General features: G+C 38.8%; 2 protein-coding genes across 3 annotated transcripts; one reads left to right on the plus strand and one right to left on the minus strand.

Moving 5' to 3' along the window:
* Window positions 1–405: 405 nt before the first annotated feature.
* On the plus strand, window positions 406–1,407 carry LOC582305 (octopamine receptor beta-2R-like). The gene has a single exon (XM_782262.2). It carries the CDS (start codon window positions 406–408, stop codon window positions 1,405–1,407), a length of 1,002 nt encoding a protein of 333 aa, XP_787355.2.
* Window positions 1,408–7,615: 6,208 nt separating this feature from the next.
* On the minus strand, window positions 7,616–18,345 carry LOC582258 (sorcin). Of its 2 annotated transcripts, none has more exons than XM_011684937.2 (8): window positions 14,700–15,320; window positions 14,362–14,400; window positions 12,350–12,419; window positions 10,850–10,893; window positions 10,288–10,435; window positions 9,717–9,830; window positions 8,889–8,947; window positions 7,616–7,989 (listed from the first exon to the last, which is right to left on the minus strand). In XM_011684937.2, exons 1-8 carry the CDS (start codon window positions 15,303–15,305, stop codon window positions 7,963–7,965), a joined length of 1,107 nt encoding a protein of 368 aa, XP_011683239.2. In that variant the 5' UTR covers window positions 15,306–15,320; the 3' UTR covers window positions 7,616–7,962. The 2 variants fall into 2 exon arrangements, with proteins under 2 accessions (XP_011683239.2, XP_003727947.2); XM_003727899.3 differs by lacking the exon at window positions 14,700–15,320 and adding an exon at window positions 17,979–18,345 and having other exon boundaries at window positions 7,620–7,989.
* Between the last annotated feature and the right edge of the window lie 5,869 nt (window positions 18,346–24,214).

A 24,214-nucleotide genomic window follows, 5' to 3' on the forward strand; every position in this document is an offset into this window, starting at 1 on the left:
GAAAATAAGTTCAGTGTGTTTTCAAAGGCCACTGGACGCGGCACCTTGGTTATATACGTTCATCAAGGATACACGCATGTACCTCAACACTCCTCTAACTGTACTTCAGCACCACGTTATAGAGTCCACCCTTTACGAGAAGTCAGGATTTTTTACCCTGAGACATTCACAAGTCGTCGCTTTCTATATAATTATAATATGCATAAACGTAACAAAACTTCTTCATGAATTTCTTCAAGATTTTTTGAGGTAATGTAATCCCATAACTGATGAGAATATACACAGAATTGTACAACCTTACGATTTACCCCACTCTCTTCAAGAATCCAGTTGCTTCTGAACGTTCACAGGACATTGATGTAGACTCTGGAATTGCCACATGCCCAAATTTCGTATTCGACAATGATGGATCCTTACAATCTTACCACAGGTATACCTGAAGTACAACAGGATATATCTTATGTTCGCTATGTGTTGGTCAGTGTCTTCTTTCTGCCGTGTGCCATTGTCATTTTTGTCGGAAACACATTTGTCCTGTTGGCGTACAAGAGGGACAAACGGATCCGGAGAAATACAACCAACGCCTATATCCTCAACCTTGCTGTGGCCGACCTTCTTGTGGGTGTTGACATGGCAATTCATTTCCCTATATATCTTACAGGTAAGTGTAAGTTTGGCGGGGCGTTTTGTATCGTCTTGATGGCGCTGGACTACACAGCGACGGACATGTCTATAATGACGATCATCGCCATCAGCGTCGACAGGTACCTTATGGTGCACAATTCCCTACGGCATCTATCGAGACAATCCCACAAGAAGGTAGCCATCAATTGCAGTATCCTCTGGATGACCTGTCTAGCTGCCCATTCGACTCTTGCCTTCACCTACTCCTCAATGACAGGATTCCTGCATGATGAGAACAGAATAGCCGCGTGTGACCTTGGGTACGGAAAGAACCTGGTCGTCCTCATTGTAATGTTCTTAATCGAGTTCCTGGTTCCTGCTATATGCGTCTCCGCCCTCAATCTCACAGTGTATTTTCGTTTGAAGAGACGTACCAACAAGCTCCAAACCAGGCAAGGTCGAGACCACCAAGTATCATCTGTGTCTCGGACAACCTCCTTGGAAAACGATGACATGCAGATTCATGGAAGCGGATCAGGTTCTCAACACCAAAAAGCGGCAAGGTTCTTGGCATTGCTTCTGATCGCCTTCACATTATGCTGGTTGCCCTTTTATATCAACGGATGCTATACATTTTTATATTCCTCTGGTCTTCATAATGAAGCGCTTACCCATCTCGTGACATTCGTTCTGTGGATGGGTTCTGCCATAAATCCATTCTTGTACGCTTTCACCAACGTCTTCTTCAAGGAGAATTTTAAGCACTTTTTGAGATGCAAGTGAAGACAGACGAGTTTGGTGAAATAAGACTCTCTTTTCAGTTCAAATCACAGACAAAGATGCGGAGAGCATTGGTTTCTCTATTGTAAAAGAATAGACATACATTTTACAATATTGTATTCATATTTCTTCTTAAGTTATTCATCTTTGTTTTCATAACCTTTGTTACTATGTTATTTATGTCTTCAATATTTGGACTTATTATAGTGTGTAAATATTTTGTATGCATTGTTTTTATTGTGCAGGGCCCTCGGGGATAGCACTTTATAAACTGAGAAGGAAACCCTGCTTAAATAAAACTGCACAACCCCAATCAGTTATACCGGAAAAAGAGACCCGTGGGTCACAGTGATTCAGGTTGCTTTTCCACTTCCAGGCACAAGTGAAGCCAGATACTTAATAATGATTAATAATTATTCCAAAGATTGGTTATTCTTGGTTATTCATAACAAATAAATAGAGTTAGTAATTCCGAAAATGGTACATGGTTTAATTTCGGATTACGAAACTTCGTAGTGACGAACCCTCGATCGGAACTGCGAACTTTCGGGTTGAGCATTCGGACCTTACTTCGGATAAGTGAACCTTCGGCAATATGAACTTTTAGAAGAAAAAAGTTATAACAAGCCTGCTTCACTTGTGCTGAAAATTGTATGGGCAAATTCATGAACTCACCTTGACAAGGAGCTGTTCTGTTTTGAATGGGGTGTTTAGGGTTTCTTTGCGTTCATTTTCTACATGTTCCTCTCGTAAATGGGGGGGGGGGGGCGGTCTCATGAACCCTTCTCAAATCGAAAGCAAGTCCTTGAATCAATTAAAAACTTTATTTACGATCTTATATATCTCACAGAGTTGCGCAATGATAGATAATGAATATGAAAGAAAAAATGCGAACGATTGGGATCACTCGCAGCTTTCTATATGAGACGGGTCCCTTGAGTGATGCCAAATGTGTTGCTCCGACTATTATCGGCGACAATCGCTCCAGACTTTATTATGCAAAAAGTATAGGGTTAGGGTTAGGGTTAGCCTGTTGCAAATGGGTTTGAGTTAGGTTTAGGTTAAGATATAGGGTCAGGTAAACTGGTTTAGGGCTGAAGTTAAGTATTCGGTAAGTTTAGGAAATTACCGCAGAGCAATTGTCGCAGCTTCATTAATCGAAGGCACAATGCGGGAAATCTGTGAGAACGCTCTGGCTGGTAATTGTATTTTCTTTACAGAGATTTTAATGAAATATGAAATGTAGATCAATGTCTTGCCAAAGGACATTAGTGCAGCGGCGGGACTCGAACCGCGGACCTTGTGATCGACAGTCGATCCGGCGACATATCCACTCGACCACAACACCTCTACACCTCTCATTATGCAAATGTGTGGTATGATTGTACGACATGATTATGCTCCGACGACTAAACACATGCGAAAGAAATATAATATACATTGTATATGTATTATTAATTTATATATATTTTTGGGAAGGGGGGGTGGGGGCTATTCTTTCTTTCTTTCTACACCTTTATGGTATTTTCTACAAAATAGCCCCTTAAAAAGCGCACAATTCTAGGCTGAAGATTTGGAACAAAAGATAGTTAAACAAATATTCAGAATTGAAAGTAGTGTACAAAAATAATATTTAAAAAAACACCTGTGTGGTGTTCTTTCTCCCGCTAATTTTCGACTAGTTTTCAACTGTTTCATTTTGACTAGATAGGTAATTGCTCCGTCGTCGTAAACATCAAATCACAACCCTGGAATTAATATATGGTGGAGGCCTATCCCTTTCAGAGTAATCCTTGGTGCTTAATGTGAGCTAAAGATTGGATCCATGGTTCAGTCGAGATAGATCGAGGTTGGGTGGTGAGGCAATTTAAAAAGCCCCGTGATTTACTAAATTGGAGAGGCTTATCCAAGCCTGAGCCACTTAAAATGTATCATTGAACGGTACATTTGCCATTAGTGTTAACTTCCATGAAAACCTTAATTTGATTGGTTGATATACAAATAATACACGTTTGCGAGTGCATTGCATTAGAGAATATGCACTGCACGCATATTAAATCAATCGGTGTCTGTAGAATGTGAACATACCCTTCGCATCGACCCCCCCCCCCCCCACCATCCTGACAGAGAATATAAGTGTGCTTAATTCAGAGGCGGCGGAGCGACTTCTTAAGTGGGGGGGACCAACAAAAATGGGCACTTTCTGGAAAAGGGGCACCTTCAAAGGGATATCTCTAACCGAAAATATACCATTTTTTTAGACATTGGTATATAAATGATGATGATGAACAGCATTTGTATAGCGCCATTTATCTGCAAAAGCATTCAAAGGCGCCTGGCTCCCTCAATATGTCACATATTATTCGCAATGTTGCCGGAAAAGATAGGTTTTGAGTTCAGATTTAAAGGTATCAATGTTGTTACAATAAATACCCTATATTGTGATTACATTATCAGCCTGAGGGGTGATTTCCATATTTTTTTTCTTTATACATCATATACGATATTGCTTAAGCATCTTACTTTGCAGATAGGTGTGATGGTCTGAAAATTCAATTCCGAGCGAGGAATTTTTTTTGAGGTTTTTGTGGTCGCAGTGCGAAAAATTACATCTTATAAACAGGAAAAACCCAATCCTGATGGGAATATAAGCACATTCTCATATCGGAAGACTGAAAAGACCTTTGATAAGTTACATAATTATAACATCTATAACTACGAGCGAGAGTAGCGAGCGAGCTTGGGGGGGGGGGGTTGGGAATTGCTCTTAGTCGCTTGAAATTAAGGGTACGTTTAATGATGAGAGGAAAAGGGGACACTTATCGAAAGGGTTAAGAGACTTATTACAAAAGAAAAGGAGCACGTGTCAAAGTACAAAGGCTAATTATCAGAGGTGACAATAGGGCACTTCTTACACCTAAAAAAGGAGGCACGCGTCAGGGATAAAAAGGGATTTTATGAGAATGGAAAATGGGCATTCGTCGACGGAAAAGAGACACCCATCAGATTTTGATAGGGGCATTTACAAGACGTGAAAAGGGGCATTAATGAAATGGGATAGGTTCCTTATTAGAAAGGGAATAGGGGCACATATCATTGTTAAATGGTAATTATCAGAGGTGAATAGGGGCACTTATCGCATCTGAAAAGGGGCACTGACCATGCATGAAAAGAGGCACTTATGAGAATGAAAAAGGGGCACTAATGATAAAGGGAAATTTGCATTTGTTGAAAGAAAAGGGGCACCGATCATTTTCTAATAGGGGCATTTTTTTAGCGGAGGTGAAAGGGGGCTTTTATGAAAAGGGGGAAGTGGCTCTTATTAAAAAGATAAAGAGGCACATGTTAAAATAAACTGGACACTTATCAAAGATGAAAAGGGGTAATTATGAAAAAGGGGAAGGGGCACTTATAAGAAGGAAAAAGAGCATTTATTATGAAGGAAAAGGGGGACGTGTCAAAATAAAAGGGGCATTTATAAGAGATTAAAAGAGCACTTATCAGGAGGGGAAAGGGCTCTTCTTAAATGGGGGCCCTTATCATAAGGAAAGGGGCACATGATAACATATAAGGTGCGCTTACTCGAGTTTAAAAGAGGGTAGTTATTGAAAGGGGAAGGGGCACTTTTTACAAAGGAAAAGGGGAACCTGTCAAAGCAAAAAGGGAACCTCTCAAATTTGAATAGGGAAATTATCAGAGGTGAAGGGTGCACTTTTCCTATGTAAAAAGGGGTACTTCTTACAAAGTTAAAGAGGTACTTTTCCTATGTAAGAAGGGGCACTTTGGGGGTAATTTATAAAGTGGGAGGGCACTGTAACCCCCCCCCCCCCCCCCCCCCGCCTCTGGTGCTCATCTTCTCGCTGTTCATGTAGCCAGGGTCGTGAAGCAAACACACGACGTAAATGCCCAAATTTAGAACCTCTCCCTCCCTCAATAATCCTTCTCTCTCTCTCTCTCTCTCTCTCTCTCTCCCTCCCCCTCCCCACTCTCTCTCTCTCTGTCTCTCTCTGTCTCTCTCTCTCATCTTTACCTCTGTGTATTCTATTTGTTGTAATTCTTCATGCTTTATGACTAAAATAATTTTTCCAAAGTATACATAATAGCCAGAAATCTTTTCTATGGTTTAGATTTAATAAGTTTTTCATACTGCGATATATGACCACATTTACAAAACAAAAGGTAATGAAAACAAAAACTATTCAGCAACATCTTGACTTCTTTGCAAAAGAAAGTATAGATGACAAAGGATTTCACTAGTACTGGGGATTTTTCTACAGCACAAGACATACAACTCTATAGCACAAAATGATCAATATTTTACGACTGTATGAACATGACTTTTTTTTCTATTATATTACTTTACAGTGAAACTATATGGAATGAAAAGAGCAACCATATTAGAATAATCATTCTTGACATCAACAAGAGAGTATGTATGCATAGAATTAGACCACTGCAAATATATTCACAGTTGAGTTATGTTTGATATTGAAAATTAAATCTCCTGAGTTGCAGAGCTAAAGGCAAATATTGTGCTAAAGAATAACACAAACATGACCATAGCAAGTGTAACTTTCAATTCAAGGCATTATGAATAAAATTGTCGGTTGTAACAGACGTGGTCTCTAATTTCCAATTTGTCAACCTTTAGTTAAAAACTTGATGTCCCTTTTCATTGTATCGTTGCATAATTGGACATGGTACCCTTTGGTTTTGCCTTTGGTTAACAGTCAAGGAGATACGAAATAAAATCCATATAAATTCACGCACTGATCTTGCAGAATATCTTTCGTCAAAACGCTTCTCTGAAACTAACGTGATTAAAAATACTACTTTCGCTCGTGTATGGTGCGGTTGCCTTTTTGCGGCGATCTGCCGCGCCAAATCTTAACAAGCCTTTAGCGTATTTTGGGAGAGGTTCAGATTCACAGTCATGATGTAAAACGCAATATGCAAACAAGTTTCTTGAGATGAAAATGGCCACCATTAAAACGTTACAAAAGTTACACATTACTGAACCTCTGGGTTTACAGTGAGCATAAGCAAATAAGGAATAGTCATTGCATTTGAATTAAAACACACAGCTGCTTCTATTTCATAAGTTATACATACAATAGATATACATACAATGCTTCCTTTAATCTTATACTACATTCAATGCTTCATTACTTCTACATTCAAACCTGTCCTAGTAGCCACCTCTCTATAAAGTGTCTTTAGTGGCCATGCATTTTGTTTCACTCAGAGAGAGATCTGTGTTGTTCAACCTGTCTAGAAAGGCCACCCATCTATAGAGGCCCTTTCTCCTGTATCCCTCGGGTGACCTTAATAAACAGGTTTTACTGTATCATTATTCACTTCTTCATCGTCATTTATTTATCAATCATAAATTTTTAAAACAAAAGACTACAAAGAAACACATACAACAGCTCCTAAAGACCTATAAAGCCTCACTGACAAGATGAGAAGGCTATAGCACTACTATAGTAAACCACACCATATTATATTGTTCACTTACACACAAAGTGGCAAAGACATATATGTTTGACACATGTACAGGGTCCAAACGAGGAGCAGGTTAAGATTTACATCATCATTTTTTCACAAGTGGTTATCCTTCTTACACAATACTACATGTACAAAACAAGATTTTAAAAAATAATGCCTCGAAATAGAACAAATAGTTAGAAAATCTTGCAAGTAGCAGTTGTGTAATTTAAATGTAAACTTTGCAATCACTAGATGATTTTCTTTAGTTAGCAAAGAATAGAAAATGAAGTAGTGAAGTAGAAATACAGTTGACATTGAAAGACTAAGGATTATTGTAAGGCAATGAGGATTATTCTAAATCTAGAAAAATTATGAATTTATCAATTTCACACACAAATGACAATCATATGGGTTTTTGCTAAACATTAAAAGATATTAATAACATACATTTCTGTGGGAAATCTGTTGATTTAATCTTGAATTAAAATCTGAATCATCCTGAATTTGCAACTTATATTGATAATTAGATAGAGGCGGAGAGAGAAATAGGAGAGATATTGCGAATAGATGGATAATTCAAAGAGAGAAATGGATGAAGAGGAAGGGGAGGGACTACAGAAAGATGAGAGAGAGAGTGAGAAAGAGAGAATAAGGAAGAGAGAGAGAGAGAGAGAGATAGAGAGATAGAGAGATAGAGAGAAAGAGAGTGAGAAAGAGAGAGAATAAGAAAGAGAGAGAGAGAGAGAGAGAGAGAGAAAGGGGGGGGGGGGGGAGAGGTATACATTTGATCTGCCAAAAAATTCATTCAAATTTGTGAGATTATATTTGTCACTCCTTCATCCAAATTACCATAAAATGTTCCAAACAGGCTCACAATATTAAAAGAAAGTAATATACAAGCACTTAAATATGAAAATCTAAATCTAAAGCCAGCTAACAATTCTCAATTGGAATACATGCATGATACATGTACATGTAAATGTACTTTACATGTACAGTTGCTATGATTAACAGTGTACAATTATTCATGAGATTCTATAGGAAACTAGTGGAGTGCCTCTGCCTTGCTCAGAAGGACATGGTTCCAGTGATGAACTGTGGAAAAGATGAGGATAAGGTAAAAATTATAAATTATAGAAAATACTAAAAATACTGTATTTCACAATATAAATTCATGTATCACTAAACAAGACAAACACGAAACAGAGAGGGAGGGATAGTGAGAAGCAGAGAGAGGAGAAGGAGAGAGAGAGGGAGAGAGAGAGATATAGAGAGATTACCACTGGTAAACTCGAATTTACAACTGACAGGTCATCCATAAGACTGACCAATTACAGACAGACCCCATCTTGTCACTCAGTACAAGTTTTCAAGCCTATAGCTGCCTCAACATTTGCTCTCACAACAGGGCACTTTCAAAGGGATATCTCAAACCGAAAATATACCAAAGACTTCAGGGATAGAGTTCCTATTGGATTTTACGTTAGGTTTAAGGTCGGGGGCAGGTATAAGCATTTGGTCTCGGGTTGAATATAGGAATTGGGTTAAGTTATAGATTAATTATATGAAAAAATACATTATACGTATGTATTCCACTGCATATCTGTTTTTTCTGAAAACAAAAATTAAAAAGAAACAAACAATTTTTTTTCGCAGGAGCATGTGTGTTACAAGCAAGCCTATGGTTTATCAGGGTATACACCGATTCGGGCGACTTCTGGTGGAAGTGCGCCCTCATAAGGTGACGCCATAACTGGGGGGCGTCTGACTGCAGCTAGCTAGCTTACATTGCATTGCAGCAGACGGGTATGCTATACCTATACCGAACCTCGCCCAGGCCGGCCAGGGTCGCTGCTCCGCTAGCTAGTAACCGCTCTCGAGCTCTCTGTACTGTCAGCTGGATCGGAGAAGCCCCCAGTTATAGCGCCGCCACCGGCGGGCAGGTACATAAAACCCCAAACCGAATCGGTGTATAGAGGAAGAGTTTTACTCACATCATCATACGCCATGGTAGCATTGCCAAGCTGCTGGACGTCCTTCCTTCGGAAGAAATCTACAACCAAAGTAACACAATATAGCCTTGGTCACTCAAGATATTTAACCATCTCAAAAGAGAAAAAAGGAAAAGAAAAAACAAGATTCCTATTCCTACATATGAATTCATTGATCAATGATCTTGTGACCTTTAACATCTGACCTCATGGATCTAAATTTTTATCATTTAATTTCTTAAGTTCTTAAGTTTTTAAGTCAACAACTTCTGATCTTCAAAGCTTTAGATTTTGAGTTTTCAGAGAGCTGATGCTCCTCTGACAGACACTAAAATGGCATATAATTGATATTATTGTAATTTATGGCTTATAAGCTTTCCATTGATATATAATTCATCCATTTTGTTTTTCAGTTTGACTATGGTGTTTAAATACAGAAATGTGAAATGTATTACACTTACTAGGCTTCATTAAAAAAAAATTTTGAGGTTTTGCCACCCCATATCTGAACGAGCTTTTAGTCTGCTGAAAGCCAGAAGGTCTTTAACACAGTGTTAACATGGAGTAAAGACCTTTTTACTCTTTAAAGCCCCACTGCACAACTTAAAGCTCCATGAGCCCTCTATATAGCAAACAATGCCTAATCGGTGCCTGTTGGTCCCCCATGATCCTCTATTTCTTATGTTAATAGAGAGCTGATTTGATGAGATAACCACCTGTCTGTGACCTTGCAGGGAGGTCTAATCCCCCCTGGCAAAACTAGTACAGACGGGCGTTAATACTATTTCTAATTTGATGGTTAGCATCGATTACAAGCTATCTATACTGTACCTGTTAGACCCCTGAGGCGCACTGCACATGCAACAAACGCATCAAAGGGGATTTGGTTGGCCACTCCGTAACGTCTTACCAGTGCTCCGATGGCCTGTGGGGATAACCTGTACCCTGCATGATCATAGGAAGAAGAAGTAGACAAATAATGATAATAATAATATGTCCATATGTATCGTGCAACTACTACATTTTGTATATGTAATGTAATATATCTGAATATCATGTACAGTCAAACCTGCTTTAGTGACCACCTGTATAGAAAGACCACCTGTCTACAAAGACCACATTTTTTTGTTTCTCTTGAAAAGGGTTTCTCATTGAAACATGTACTTAAGGAACATGTCTACAAAAAACACTTTTTGTGTTTCCCTTGGGCGGTTGCTATAGACAGGTTTCACTGTACCTTGAATTTCTGCATTCATTGTAGTCAAGATACACATTTAGCATTTGATATTGCATTTACATGTACTCTTATATGACTTTAACCTCTGAAATGAATCTGTACTCAAACAATGTTTTCTTTTTTAAGAAGTAGAAGAAGGACAAGAAGTGGAAGAAGAGGACATACCGAAAGCACCAAAAGCTGCTGCAAGCTCGTTGCCATCGATTTGACCTGACCTATCTCTGTCATAGGTCATGAAGGTCTGTTTCCACTGATTAAGAACAGTCCAGAGTTCCTTGAATTCATTGAATCCCATCTTTCCAGAGTAGTCACGCTGTACATAGAACTCTAGTCAAAGAAAGCTTCACAGATGTAATAGCTTAAACCACTACATGTAGCTACTTGGGCCCTCTACACAGCAAATAATGTAGTGTAGTGCAGTTATCGCACAGAGTAAATTGCATGGCTTGAGTGCCGGGGCATCGCGCCAGTTGGCCGTGCGCAGGCATTGGATATAGGGGGAGGGGACGCGCGTGCAGCGCAAAGTACCTTTTTTCCCTAGGGAAAAAAGTTACTATGCGTGACGTCAGCAATAAAAAATGAACTACATGTATTCCGATGTAGTCGGCAGGAAACGTCTTTCATTGTAAAACTATTCTTTTTCTTGTTGTGTACACTTCTAATGCAGCAATCTTACGATAAGGTATATAATAAATGATGTTGAAGATGAAGTATTAAGAAAGGATACATCCAGCATGTTGATCATCAAGGTGCATGTCTCTATGCTGAAAGCTGCAATCAAGATACAAACGTTGTAATCAAATATACCATTCAGCATTCACAATAAAACACTGCATCAAAGAACTTCTCCAACTTCTGGATGAATCATCTTTGCCTTCTCAAATTGGCATCAATTATATTTTTTCTCACTCAATACATTCTGAAGGCAATAAAATGTACATTTCATAAATCTGTTTGACTGGAGATTAAAAATACAATCAACATCCCATCCTCCCCCCTTCCTAAAAAAAAAGCCAATAAATGTGTTACATGTTCCATAAAGCATTTCCAATCTACAGTTTTTACTGGTTATTTTCACAATATTCCTTTTCATAAATGACATTAAGTTCTGCATCAGATCTGAATTCAATTTGGCATTGATTTTTGCTCTTTCTGTTCATGAATTATGTGTAATTCATTAGGTGTAGCACACTACAGTGTAGATTGAAAGTTGATGCAAAAACACCAATACCTACAGTATTATAATATTCAGTCAGGGGAAGATCAGGGGAGGAAATGATGGGGGGGGGCTCCTTAACTGAGGAAAGAGGAGATAAGAACAGAAAGAAGACAGGTCGAGAAAAAAGAGTAGAGAAGAAAAAGAAGAGATGAGAAAGGAAAGAAGAGATGAGAAAGAAGAGAAGTGATGAAAAGAGAAAAGATGAGATGAGAAAAAATGAGATGAGAAAGAAGAGAAGTGATGAAAAGAGAAAAGATGAGATGAGAAAAGATGAGATGAGAAAGGAGAGAAGAGATGAAAAGAGAAAAGATGAGATGAGAAAAAATGAGATGAGAAAGAAGAGAAGTGATGAAAAGAGAAAAGATGAGATGAGAAAAGATGAGATGAGAAAGGAGAGAAGAGATGAAAAGAGAAAAGATGAGATGAGAAAAGATGAGATGAAAAGAGAAAAGATGAGATGAGAAAAAATGAGATGAGAAAGAAGAGAAGTGATGAAAAGAGAAAAGATGAGATGAGAAAAAATGAGATGAGAAAGAAGAGAAGAGATGAAAAGAGAAGAGATGAAAAGAGAAAAGATGAGATGAGAAAGAAGAGAAGTGATGAAAAGAGAAGAGATGAAAAGAGAAAAGATGAGATGAGAAAAAATGAGATGAGAAAGAAGAGAAGAGATGAAAAGAGAAAGATGAGATGAGAAAAAATGAGATGAGAAAGGAGAGAAGAGATGAAAAGAGAAGAGATGAAAAGAGAAAAGATGAGATGAGAAAAAATGAGATGAGAAAGAAGAGAAGAGATGAAAAGAGAAGAGATGAAAAGAGAAAAGATGAGATGAGAAAAAATGAGATGAGAAAGGAGAGAAGAGATGAAAAGAGAAGAGATGAAAAGAGAAAAGATGAGATGAGAAAAAATGAGATGAGAAAAAATGAGATGAGAAGAGATGAGATGTGAAAAAAAGTAGAGATGAAAAGAGAAAAGAAGAAAATAGAAGAGAAAAAAGAGGAAGATAATTACGTTGATAAGTTCCAGCGAATCCAGATGATGTAAGACAGTGTTGTAACTCCTTCTGATCTATCTGTTGATCCTGTAAGAGTCACATAAGAATCAAGATTTAATACCACCTTCCATAACATGTTTTAATCATGACCAAGTACATTTTAGATCAATACTGAACATTATTCACATAAATGCCAATACATTATTCAATTGAACATTAATCAATTGGAACGAAAGACACTGCAGCATCAAACCCCTTTTCTGTTACCCCCCCCCCTTTTTTTGGGGGGGGGGGGGGGTATTGTATTTCTGAAGTACTGATATCACAATATTGTAGAGGGGAAAGATCTGAGATTTTTGGAAGGGAAAAGGGTACAGTGATATTCAAAAGATCAACTGTCGCCCACAAATAACTTAAATGATAATTTTTAAATGCTAAAAACATTATATTAAGTATTTTCTAAAGATTTCATACACTGTATGAGAAAAAAACACACAAGGCCCTGGAAGAACAAAGCACTCTTGGTCTGATGTTCACTCAAAGAGTTTAATCAAGGATTTCACAATAGTTTCAACTGAAATCTCAGTCGTAAAAGTACAGATTCCTCTTAATGAAAAAGAAATAGAAGTTGTATTGTAATTCATCAAGGATTTCCTGTTGATTACCAGCTAAAATGGCACCATTTATGTCCATTTGAGGTCACACATGTAAATGTCACTATCTTAATGAGTCACTAACAATAATGAATAAGTTGGATTAAAAGCATACACCTATATAAATTATTATCTATATTAGGCTTCCAAGTGGTACAATAAATCAGTGTATTTAAAGATAAACTTTAGTACTGGTAATGCGATTGCATTGTGAAAGAAAAGATGTGGAAAGGATCAGAAACAGTTGATCATGTAGCATGTAAGTATTGGTGTGCACTGCAAGGTTCTGGAGTCATCAAAATCATAATAAATTTGACCGAGTCTTGGTTAAGTAACAAGCACTCACATAGAAAGCTATATATGGGACAACACACATGGTGTCGGGGCTAGTACTACCTTGATTTCCTTGTCTTTCTATGCTCATTACTCAGCCAGTATACATTTTCTTCCAAAATTGTTTGGCACATGTCATTTATTTGTAATCTTGAACATTCAGTGTAAGTTTCGTTTGATTCTGTGAGAATTAATAAATTATTTTTTACCAGTACTGGAGTTTATCTTTAATACCTTGAGCGCAGTACCCAGATGACTGATTAATATTGTTTTCGTATTGCTCAGTCATCCTGGAACTGCAACTATCAATATCACACAAAAACAAAGCCATATTTACTGAGGTACCTGTACTGTAAGTCAATTTTTGTTATTTTGCTAGTCAGCCTAATATAGATAATAATAATAATAATAATATTGTATGGCTTTGCTTTCGTGTGATACAAGAATATATTGCTCTCGCTACTCTTGCACCACACTCAAAGCCATCCAATATTATATAAATATTGCGATCTAACTAATTTAAGGATAATAGGAAGTTAGTTATTCCTGTACATGTATCTGAGTATGCATGCACATCATTACAGGCTTAACTATTTGCTTGACAGGGCAATGAGGGCAGGCAATCCTTTCAACCATAATGAAAGAAATAGTTGTGACATGTGTACTCTAACACGGTCATGGGTTAAATCATGTTTAAGTTTGTACCAAAAATATCTGCTATACATGTAAACTGCAAAATACAGTTTAGGAGAACCATACTTTTGGTATCCATGCTAAAGGAAGTTCTTTGTAATATTATAATTCAAATAAAAAAGAAAAGAATAAAAATACACATCTTTAGAATTTTGTTTCATGGCTGTTCTTAATGATTATCAATTTTCTATACAAACCAAACTTAAAAATCTTTGAACTATACAGATAATAATAAGATGAAAGTACCAATACTTACTTAAAATCCAAATACTTATTTACAGCATTTACATGTTTTCATATTGAGAGGATATTAAATCACTTGAAAGTAATAAAAACAGATTTCAACTTACTGCACCAGCCACAGCTGCAAAGTAGCCATACAATGGATCCTGAAGAAAAGAGATGGATAGAGAACAAAATTAATAGTTTAAAATAGTTATGAGACATTAAAAGTAAACTAGACTAGAATTCATCACTACTGACGCATTACAGGATCTGCCGTTCGATCGACGAACGCTCAAAAACGAGGAGCTGTAATTCACTCTCATATTTTACCCTTTAGATTTTGTAAACAAAATTCTGGGCTAACCATTAGATGACTTCACAGTTAAGTTTACCATGTCATACTGTGTCACAAACCTTTAGGAATTAAAAATTGCTTGATAAGTTAAGTTAAACAATACCCTACCACAGAAGGAGTAGCTACAGGAGGCGGGTAAGCACCAAAGCCCGGGGCTCCTACAGGTGGGTAAACACCAAAGCCTGATGCTCCTACTGGTGGCACAGCACCAAAGCCAGGTCCTTCTATAGAGGGGTCAGCAACAAAGCCCATTCCTTCTAAAGAGGGGTCAGCAACAAAGTCCAGTCCTTCTATAGAGGGGTCAGCAACAAAGCCCAGTCCTTCTATAGAGGGGTCAGCAACAAAGCCCAGTCCTTCTAAAGAGGGGTCAGCAACAAAGCCCAGTCCTTCTATAGAGGGGTCAGCAACAAAGCCCAGTCCTTCTATAAAGGGGTCAGCAACAAAGCCCAGTCCTTCTACAGGTTGGTAAGCATCAAAGTCTGGTGCTCCTACAGGTGGGTAAACACCAAAGCCAGGTGCTCCTACCGGTGGCACAGCACCAAAGCCCGGTGCTCCTATAGGGGGGTCAGCAACAAAGCCCTGTCCTTCTACAGGGGGGTAAGCACCAAAGCCCGGTCCTTCTACAGGTGAAGCACCACTGTCCGGAACGACTACTACTTTGGGGTGCCGAGCTGCATCGACACCAACATCCCACGCAGCTAAGCATTCCTCCATCAATTCCTCAGTCAATTTGATATACATACTGTCTTTGATGAATGTCTATCTCAGCTGATGATCTCTCTTTTAAAGTCAAACTTAAATGTGGCTCTGTCAAACTCCCGTCCTATTTTTACAATGCATCAGTAAACATGGTTGGTTTTGATATGAAACATCTCGTTCATGACAGGAAATTACCGCAATATTCATGAAGGAGAAATATCCTCAACAACCGGAATCAATAAGTGTGATTTTTAATTTCTGGTACGAGTTCAAATATTATCATTTCAGTTCTTTTGATTAAGCACCAGAATATTATCCTCTTTACCTTGTCGAGGTAGCTTGGTCTAGCGGACTTATCCTTCGACAGGACCTTAAAGGGATTGGGTATCTTTGCCTTAGATTTTAAACAAAATCCTGCATTTAGCTCATGCTGCAATCCTACATGTAATTATAAACCTTTTAAGTCAGTCAGGAATCCCATGACTTGTACTTGTAAGCCGATCGCCTGTCTGATTATCAAGATAATTACAATTGGAATTAAAAATGTCAAAACTGTTTGCCACACAGTTTTGTTATAACACTACAGTCTACTGGGGAAAATGAGTACCAGTATGGTAAAACAGGTCACTCAAAGATTTTACTGTTTTGAAGCACTTCATGATCATTTTGAAGCACAATTTTTTAGGGCTTCAATATTACACCATATCACAGACACTGATAACACGTAGGGCCAAGCATCTCAGATTTGTAAAACTGGAAACATTGTTAAACAATGATTTTAAATCTCAATTTGAATCATATTTGCCATCCTTGACCCTAGTCTTGTACATGTACATGAACATTGGTAACTAGTAGGGAAAACTTCCTTGAATACAGCAGCTGATTGGCTAAAGCTGAATGATGTAATCAATTAATAATAGCTATCTACAAATGACTGGTTCTGGATGACATATGAAGTCACTCATGATTGGTCAGTCATTTCATACAGCCTCAGTATTGTAAATCTAATTTCCTCAATTGATTTTGAAGCCTTAGCATAGTCCAATTATGGTATCAAAATAAAATTGTTTGTTCGAAAAGAGGAAGTTATTGCTAATAATTATTTAGGCCTGACTCGATGAGGCTATATTAGGTAAATAGGTACATGTACAGACCTGTCATTATTTTCTTGAAAAATTCTATCAAGGAAATTGACATTGTAATATCATATGCACATGTTCTCCACAAAGAGTGTTGGGATATGGTTTTCCTGTATGGCCCTTGTCCAAGCAATACGGACATCAATGCTTCAAGCATAATTAAAACATTCTGCATTTCTAAAGAACAGTAATTTATTAGAATTTCCAAAACAATAATAATCATAAATATATCTTGATGTAAATGCACATTTTCTATTAAATATATTATGTGTCTAGGAACAGTTACGCCTTCTTCAACTATGAGGCTCTGAATTGCAGTGGTGTTTTTTGTAATGATGCACCATTTTTTATGGCAGTTTACCGTGTCATATCTGAACCGGGATCTGAACTAAGTCACAAACCTAAAGGAATTCAAAATTGCTTGAAAAGTTAAACAATACCCTACCACAGAAGGAGGAGCCACAGCAGGTGGGTAAGCACCAAAGCCTGGTCCCCCTACAGGGGGGTAAGCACCAAAGCCAGGTCCTCCTACAGGGGGGTAAGCACCAAAGCCAGGTCCTCCTACAGGGGGGTAAGCACCAAATCCTGGTCCCCCTACAGGGGGGTAAGCACCAAAGCCCGGTCCTCCTACAGGGGGGTAAGCAAATCCAGGTCTTCCTACAGGGGGGTAAGCACCAAAGCCTGGTGCTCCTACCAGTGGAGGTGCAGATGCTATAACAGGTGGAGCACTACTCAAGGGAACAACCACTACTGTGGATTCCTGAGCTACATGCATATCGACAGCAGCCTTCATCATAGCATTGTGTGTCTTCATCATTCCGCTGAGCATACTATCCATGATGAATGTCAGTCTCAATCAATCTCTGCTAATCGCTCAATCTCAACTGATGATCTCCCTTTGGAAGTCAACCTTAAAAGTGTCTCTGGATCCACCTCCACTCCTATTTTTATTAACACAGTTGGCAACTTGGTTTCAAAATGAGCCATCTCCTTTTTACCAGGAAATGACTGAACTGTTTTAACAAGGAAATTTACATTGTTATATCACATTCATTCACATGTTCCCCCAAAAGAGCAATAGGATATCATTTTCCTGTATGGCCCTAGTCCAAGCAATACGGATATCAATGCTTCAAGTATGATTAAATCATTCTACATTTCTAATGAACAGTAATTCATTAGAATTTCCAATTAAAATAATAACACAAAACATTTCTTGCTGTAAACGCACATTTTCTATTAAATAGATTACAGTGTCTGGGAACAGGTACGCCTTCTTCAGCTACATGTAGGTGGCTGTAAGCCGCAGTGTTTTTTTATAATGATGTAAAGTGTAATACTAATATTCTTCGCTTTTCTGTATCATATTTATAACAAATAGCTTTACACATTGGAGCTTTGTTGTGGTAGAACTTTTGCCATTCATTTTTTAAAGTACAAAGTAAAAAAATGCACCATTTTTAGGTGGCAGTTTACCGTGTTATATCTGAAACGAAGTCACAAACCTATAGGAATTCAAAATTGCTCGAAAAATTAAACAATACCCTACCATAGAAGGAGCACCTACAGCAGAGGGGTAAGCACCAAAGCCCGGCGCTCCTACAGGTGGCACGGCACCAAAGCCCGGTACTCCTACAGGTGGCACAGCACCAAAGCCCGGTGTTCCTACAGGGGGGTAAGCACCAAAACCTGGCGCTCCTACCGGTGGAGCACTACTCCCAGGAACGACCACTACTGTGGGTTGTCGAGCGACAGCAGCCTCCATCATAGCATTGTGTGTCTTCATCATTCCGCTGAGCATACTATCCATGATGAATTTCAGTCTCAATCAATCTCTGCTAATCACTCAATCTCAACTGATGATCTCCCTTTGGAAGTCAACCTAAAAAGTGTCTCTGGATCCAACTCCACTCCTCTTTTTATTAACACAGTTGGTTTCAAAATGAACCATCTCCTTCTTATCAGGAAATGACGGAAATATTCTAACAAGGAAGTTTACATTGTAATATCATATCCACATGTTCACACAAAAAGCGGTGGGATATCCTTTTTCCTTATGGCCCTAGTCCAAGCAATACGGATATCAATGCTTCAAGCATGATTAAGCATTGTACATTTCTAAAACCAAATGTACCTAGACACTAAAAAAACAAAAAAACTCGTCCATGCATTCGTCATTTCCCGACTGGACTCAGTCGCATCCCAGACTCAGAAGTGAACAAACTACGACACATTCAGAATACCGTAAACAGAATGATTGAACAAACCTGACGCACAGAGCACATACATGTATCACCTATCCTCCTTCGTCTTCACTGGTTACCTGTCAAAATACAAATAGACTTCAAAGTCCTACTTCTCACATAAAAAATACTCCACGGCAAAGCCCTTTCCTATCTACATCCATATGTTCCTGCCCGCACTCTCCGATCTCAACAACAAAGTCTCCTACAAGTTCCACGCACCCATACCGGTACTCAATTCTATGGCGAAAGATCCCTAAGCTACAGGTGTATGGACCCACCCTATGGAATAACTTACCCCTCAATGTTCGTAATGCCCCCACCGTTGATTCATTCAAATCACTTCTGAAAACATTTATGTTCATCCAATAGTCTGTTAATTATACATGTATGCTTGTTTAAGTCAAATGATGTTATTTCTTTACTATGTCCAATAAGATCTTAGCTATTCAACTATTATAATTGTGTTCATAAGTTTATACCATTTATACATGTATTATATCTGATTTTTTTTTTTCCAAAATTGTATATGCTATTTCTGTTTACGGTATGCATATTTAATTCTTTATATCAATCATGTAATATATTGTATAATTGATTGTTGTAAAGCGAATAGAGAATTCATTATTATGAGCTACCAGTATGTAAAAATGATTTAATTTTTCTTTTACCCAATTTCTGAGAAAATTTTTAGCGTCAAATAAGCAGGGAGGGGGAGGGGGGGGTAAAACATTAATTTGTTTTTTTTCTTTACACTCATCCCTCTCCCTTTAGCAAAACAAATACATGTAATAATGATAATAATAAATGTTGGCCAGGGGGAGGGGGGGGGGGGCATTTTCATTTTTTGTATAAAAAAGGTAAAGTTAATGTTACCATACAACGGGAACCAAGAAGTGCTTATTAAAATTTCCAAAAAGAGAACACATTCTACTTTTTATTAACATCAAAATACCATCCTAGTTCCATTGTGGAGGTGGCTTGGTCTAGCGGACATGTTCTAACACTGGTTAGAATGACAGCCATGTCAGTGTGAATTACTTGGAACTGATTAAGTAACTCTAAGGACCCGATAATCTCATGGGATTTACAAGAAGGGCATTTTGGGCCTGGCTTTCAAATAACTTGTAATGGCCCTCCTTCGTATACATACATTGATTTGTCCTGTTCTATTGGCTAGTGACCAGACTACAAGAATGCCCAACCCCCCCCCCCCCCCCTCTCCCAGGTTCCCTTATTACCAATAAAGGTATGGTCTACATCCTTATGTATTAACCATGAGTGTGCTTTTACATTGTGATACCATATCCACCTGTTTCCCACAGAGAGCAGTGGGATAACCGTGGGATAACCGTGGGATAACCGTGGGATATCAATTTCTGTTATGGCTCTAGTCCAAGAAATCCATACAACAATGCTTCAAGCTGGTTGACCCATGGCGTAGCCAGGATTTTTTTTCGGGGGGGGGGGGGGGGTGTTGGCACCATAGTGACCAGACAAGTTTGATGGTGAAGAGTGCAAAATGAAACATAACAACGGATAGTCAACCTGTTCGAAACGTCGAGCCACTTCCGCCACCCATCCTCTCCAAGCGCTGTAGTTCTCCTTAGAACTATAAGCTAAGAAAGAAAGATAACCAACAGTCTTTTTCAAGACTACACCAACAGTCCTTCTCAGGACTACACACCCTCAAGAAAGTTTACCGAGAGTCCTTTTCAGGACTCCTCAATCCTCCCTCTCTCTCACATGGTGCACCGGGTGCACCTGCAAGCCTACTGCATAGAAAATGCACCCCCAGAAAAGAAGAAAGAAGTGAGATTCTGTAATACAGTCAAAACTTTACAGAAAGACCAGTCAAGGGAGACAGAATGGTCTTTATAGACAGGGGGCCTCTCTATGCAGGTTGTCGCTAAAGCAGGTCTGCAATTGCATTAAAATGTCAATATGCAATTTTTGTTGTGCTTGATTTAAAGGGAACCAAATCTTTCATACTAAGTTACTTTTATTGTAAAGTTGAAGATATTTGAATAAAATCAGTGAAAATTTAAACAAAATCGGGCAAGGAATAAGGAAGTTAAAGCTTTTTGAAATGACTAGTCACTAGAGGGCGATATTCAATTTGATGACATCATCTGTGGACAACTCTCCATGCCTTTTGTACATCAAATTTCATGTTTTTCCTTCTTTCTTGTGATTGAGGTAATCTACTCCCCTGAAAGCAAGGAATAGAATGCAAAATGATATTCTACTGCACATGTTATGAAGCCGGATCAAGAACACAAATAAATACAAAGAAAACAAAAAATTGTGAAATTTTATGTACAAAAGGCATGGAGAGTTGTCCACAGATGATGTCATCAAATTGAATATCGCCCTCTAGTGACTAGTCATTTCAAAAAGCTCTAAAGCTTTTTTTTTTTTTTTTTTTATAAAACCATATCACTATTAATTTCATTTCACCAAGGAAAGTCGCTCGTGGGCTTGATTTCCGAAGCCCACGCCAAAGCTATACACGAAATTGACTGGCGCAAATAATCTTTGAGATTGAAGAGCGCCATCTAAACGAAGAACCAACCAACCAACCATCTAACTTCCTTATTCCTTGCCCGATTTTGTTCAAATTTTCACTGATTTTATTCATATCTTTTAAACTTTACTATAAGAGTAACATAGTATGAAGGATTTGGTTCCCTTTAAATCAAGCACAACAAAAATTGCATATTGACATTTTAATGCAATTGCAGACCTGCTTTAGCGACAACCTGTATAGAGAGGCCCCCTGTCTATAAAGACCATTCTGTCTCCCTTGACTGGTCTTTCTGTAAAGTTTTGACTGTATTACAGAATCTCACTTCTTTCTTCTTTTCTGGGGGTGCATTTTTCCAATTTAGTGTGTGGTGTTTTTTATGTTGTTGTCGTGGGGGGGGGGGGGGGGGGGGCGGGGGCCTATAAAGTAAGACCACCCAGCCCCCCCCCCCCCCCAGCCCCCACCATTTGTAGGTGGCAGTTTACCATGTTATATCTGAAACGAAGTCACAAACCTATAGGTATTCAAAATTGCTCGAAAAATTAAACAATACCCTACCACAGAAGGAGTACCTACAGCAGGGGGGTAAGCACCAAAGCCCGGCGCTCCTACAGGTGGCACGGCACCAAAGCCGGTACTCCTACAGGTGGCACAGCACCAAAGCCCGGTGCTCCTACAGGGGGGTAGGCACCAAAACCAGGCGCTCCTACCGGTGGAGCACTACTCCCGGGAACGACCACTACTGTGGGTTGTTGAGCGACAGCAGCCATCATAGCTTTGTGTGTCTTCCTCATTCCGCTGAGCATACTATCCATGATGAATTTCAGTCTCAATCAATCTCTGCTAATCACTCAATCTCAACTGATGATCTCCCTTTGGAAGTCAACCTAAAAAGTGTCTCTGGATCCAACTCCACTCCTCTTTTTATTAACACAGTTGGTTTCAAATTGAACCATCTCCTTCTTATCAGGAAATGACGGAAATATTCTAACCAGGAAATTTACATTGTAATATCATATCCACAGGTTTCACACAAAGAGTGGTGGGATATCCTTTTTCCTTATTGCCCTAGTCCAAGCAATCCGGATATCAATACTTCAAGAGTGATTAAACTAAGCATTCTACATTTATAATGAACAGTATTTCATTAGAATTTCCAATAAAATAATGATGCAACATATTTCTTGATGCAAATGCACATCGTGTCTGGGAACAATTACATGTACAGTACGCCTACTTCAACTACGAGGCTCTTAACTGCAGTGTTTTTATTTATAATGATGTAAAGTATTACACGCTTCGCTTTCCAGTATCTTATTTATGACAAATTATAGCTTTACACATTGAAGCTTTGAAGTGCGTACATGTACATGTAGAGTTAATCTCATGGGCTTCACAAGATGGGCACTTTGGGCCTGGCTTTCATACAACTTGCAATGGCCCTCCCTCATATACATTGGTTTGTCCTGTTCTACTGGCTGGTGACCCAACTACAAGAATGCCCCCCCCCCCCCCCCCCCCTCCAGGTGCCCTTATTACCAATATAAAGATATGGTCTACATCCTAGAAGCATAGTATGTATTAACCATGAGTGCACTTTTAAATTGCATTGTGATACCAAATCCACCTGTTTCCCACAGAGAGCGGTGGGATAACCGTGGGATATCAATTCCCTTTATGGCCCTAGTCCAAGAAATCCGTCCAAGAAATCCATACAATGATTCAAGCTGGTTGCCCCGTGGCATAGCCAGGATTTTTTTTTGGGGGGGGGGGGGGATGCTGGTACCAGACAATCTTTTATGGTGAAGCATGTAAAATGAAGCATTATATTGCTTAAATCAAGCAAAAAATTGCATTATGACATTTCAATTCATTGCAGACCTGATTTAGCAATAGCATGTAGATCTATAGAAAGGCAACCTGTCTATAAAGACCATTTGTCTCCCTTGAATGAAGATTACATCGACACATAAAGGACTCAAAGCTTTTCTCATCTCCCTCGTATGGTCTTTCTGTACAGTTTTGACTGTATATTACAGTATCACTTCTTTCTTCCTTTCTGGGGTGCATTTTTCCAATTTTTGTTGTGGTGTTCTTGTTGTTGTTGTGGGGGGGGGGGGGGGCCTATAAATTAACATCACCCAGCCCCCCACATCCACACACCCCCCCCCCCCCCCTACGGTGATAATTCCTGCATTAAGGTTTTGAGACTGTGTTTACCTGCTGAGGTGGTGCCTGACCTGGATATGGGTACGCCATCTTGAATCTATAAAAAAAAAAACGAAAGGGAGAATAAGGTTTGTTTTTCTTTTCACTGCATCAAGAAGTTAAATATCGTCTTTGTAAAACAGGAAACAAACAAGGAAACAAACAAGGCAACTTGCAATTAAGGCTGGCTTTCCGTTTACCCTCCCCCTCCCCATTTTAATTTACTCCAGTTCTCGATATACGTACATGAATCATCAACAGTCAGAATAGGTTTGTTTACGTTTCTGCAAGGAAAATCCAAGAGCAAGTGGTGACCAAGAGCTGTAGATCTAACTTACAGTGTCTTGACTGACTCCTGTGGACATGTGGAGGAACACAGTGACTGAGTCAGTGAGTGAGTGTGTAAAATGAAAAAATGAAGAAAAAAAGCTAGATCACGTTGTCTTGTTGACACTTGACAGTAGGGTCGCTGGTCCGAGAATAAGGATTGTCCGCATTAACGAGACCCTACTCCTACTACTAGATCTAGTCTAGAGTCTAGATCTAGTTTTAATTTTTGAGACACACCTCCGAAGGCGAAGCACTAAAGCGCGAAGTGGAGGCTGCGCATTACGATTTGGGAGCAAACCTCGACGAGATAATTAGACTAATCCCTGAAGATATTTTTTTATCCAGAATCCCTAAATTCTAATTCAGATTTCCCAAAACAAACTGAAAAAAATAAGGGCACAAAATAAGTCTACTTTGCATTCTCTAAGTCTAACAGCTCATTTAGGATGATTTGCTTTGTTTGTACATTGCGGTTCA

This window comes from Strongylocentrotus purpuratus, unplaced genomic scaffold (assembly GCF_000002235.5).
Source record: "Strongylocentrotus purpuratus isolate Spur 01 unplaced genomic scaffold, Spur_5.0 spur5_scaffold_19, whole genome shotgun sequence".
NCBI lineage: Eukaryota > Metazoa > Echinodermata > Echinoidea > Camarodonta > Strongylocentrotidae > Strongylocentrotus > Strongylocentrotus purpuratus.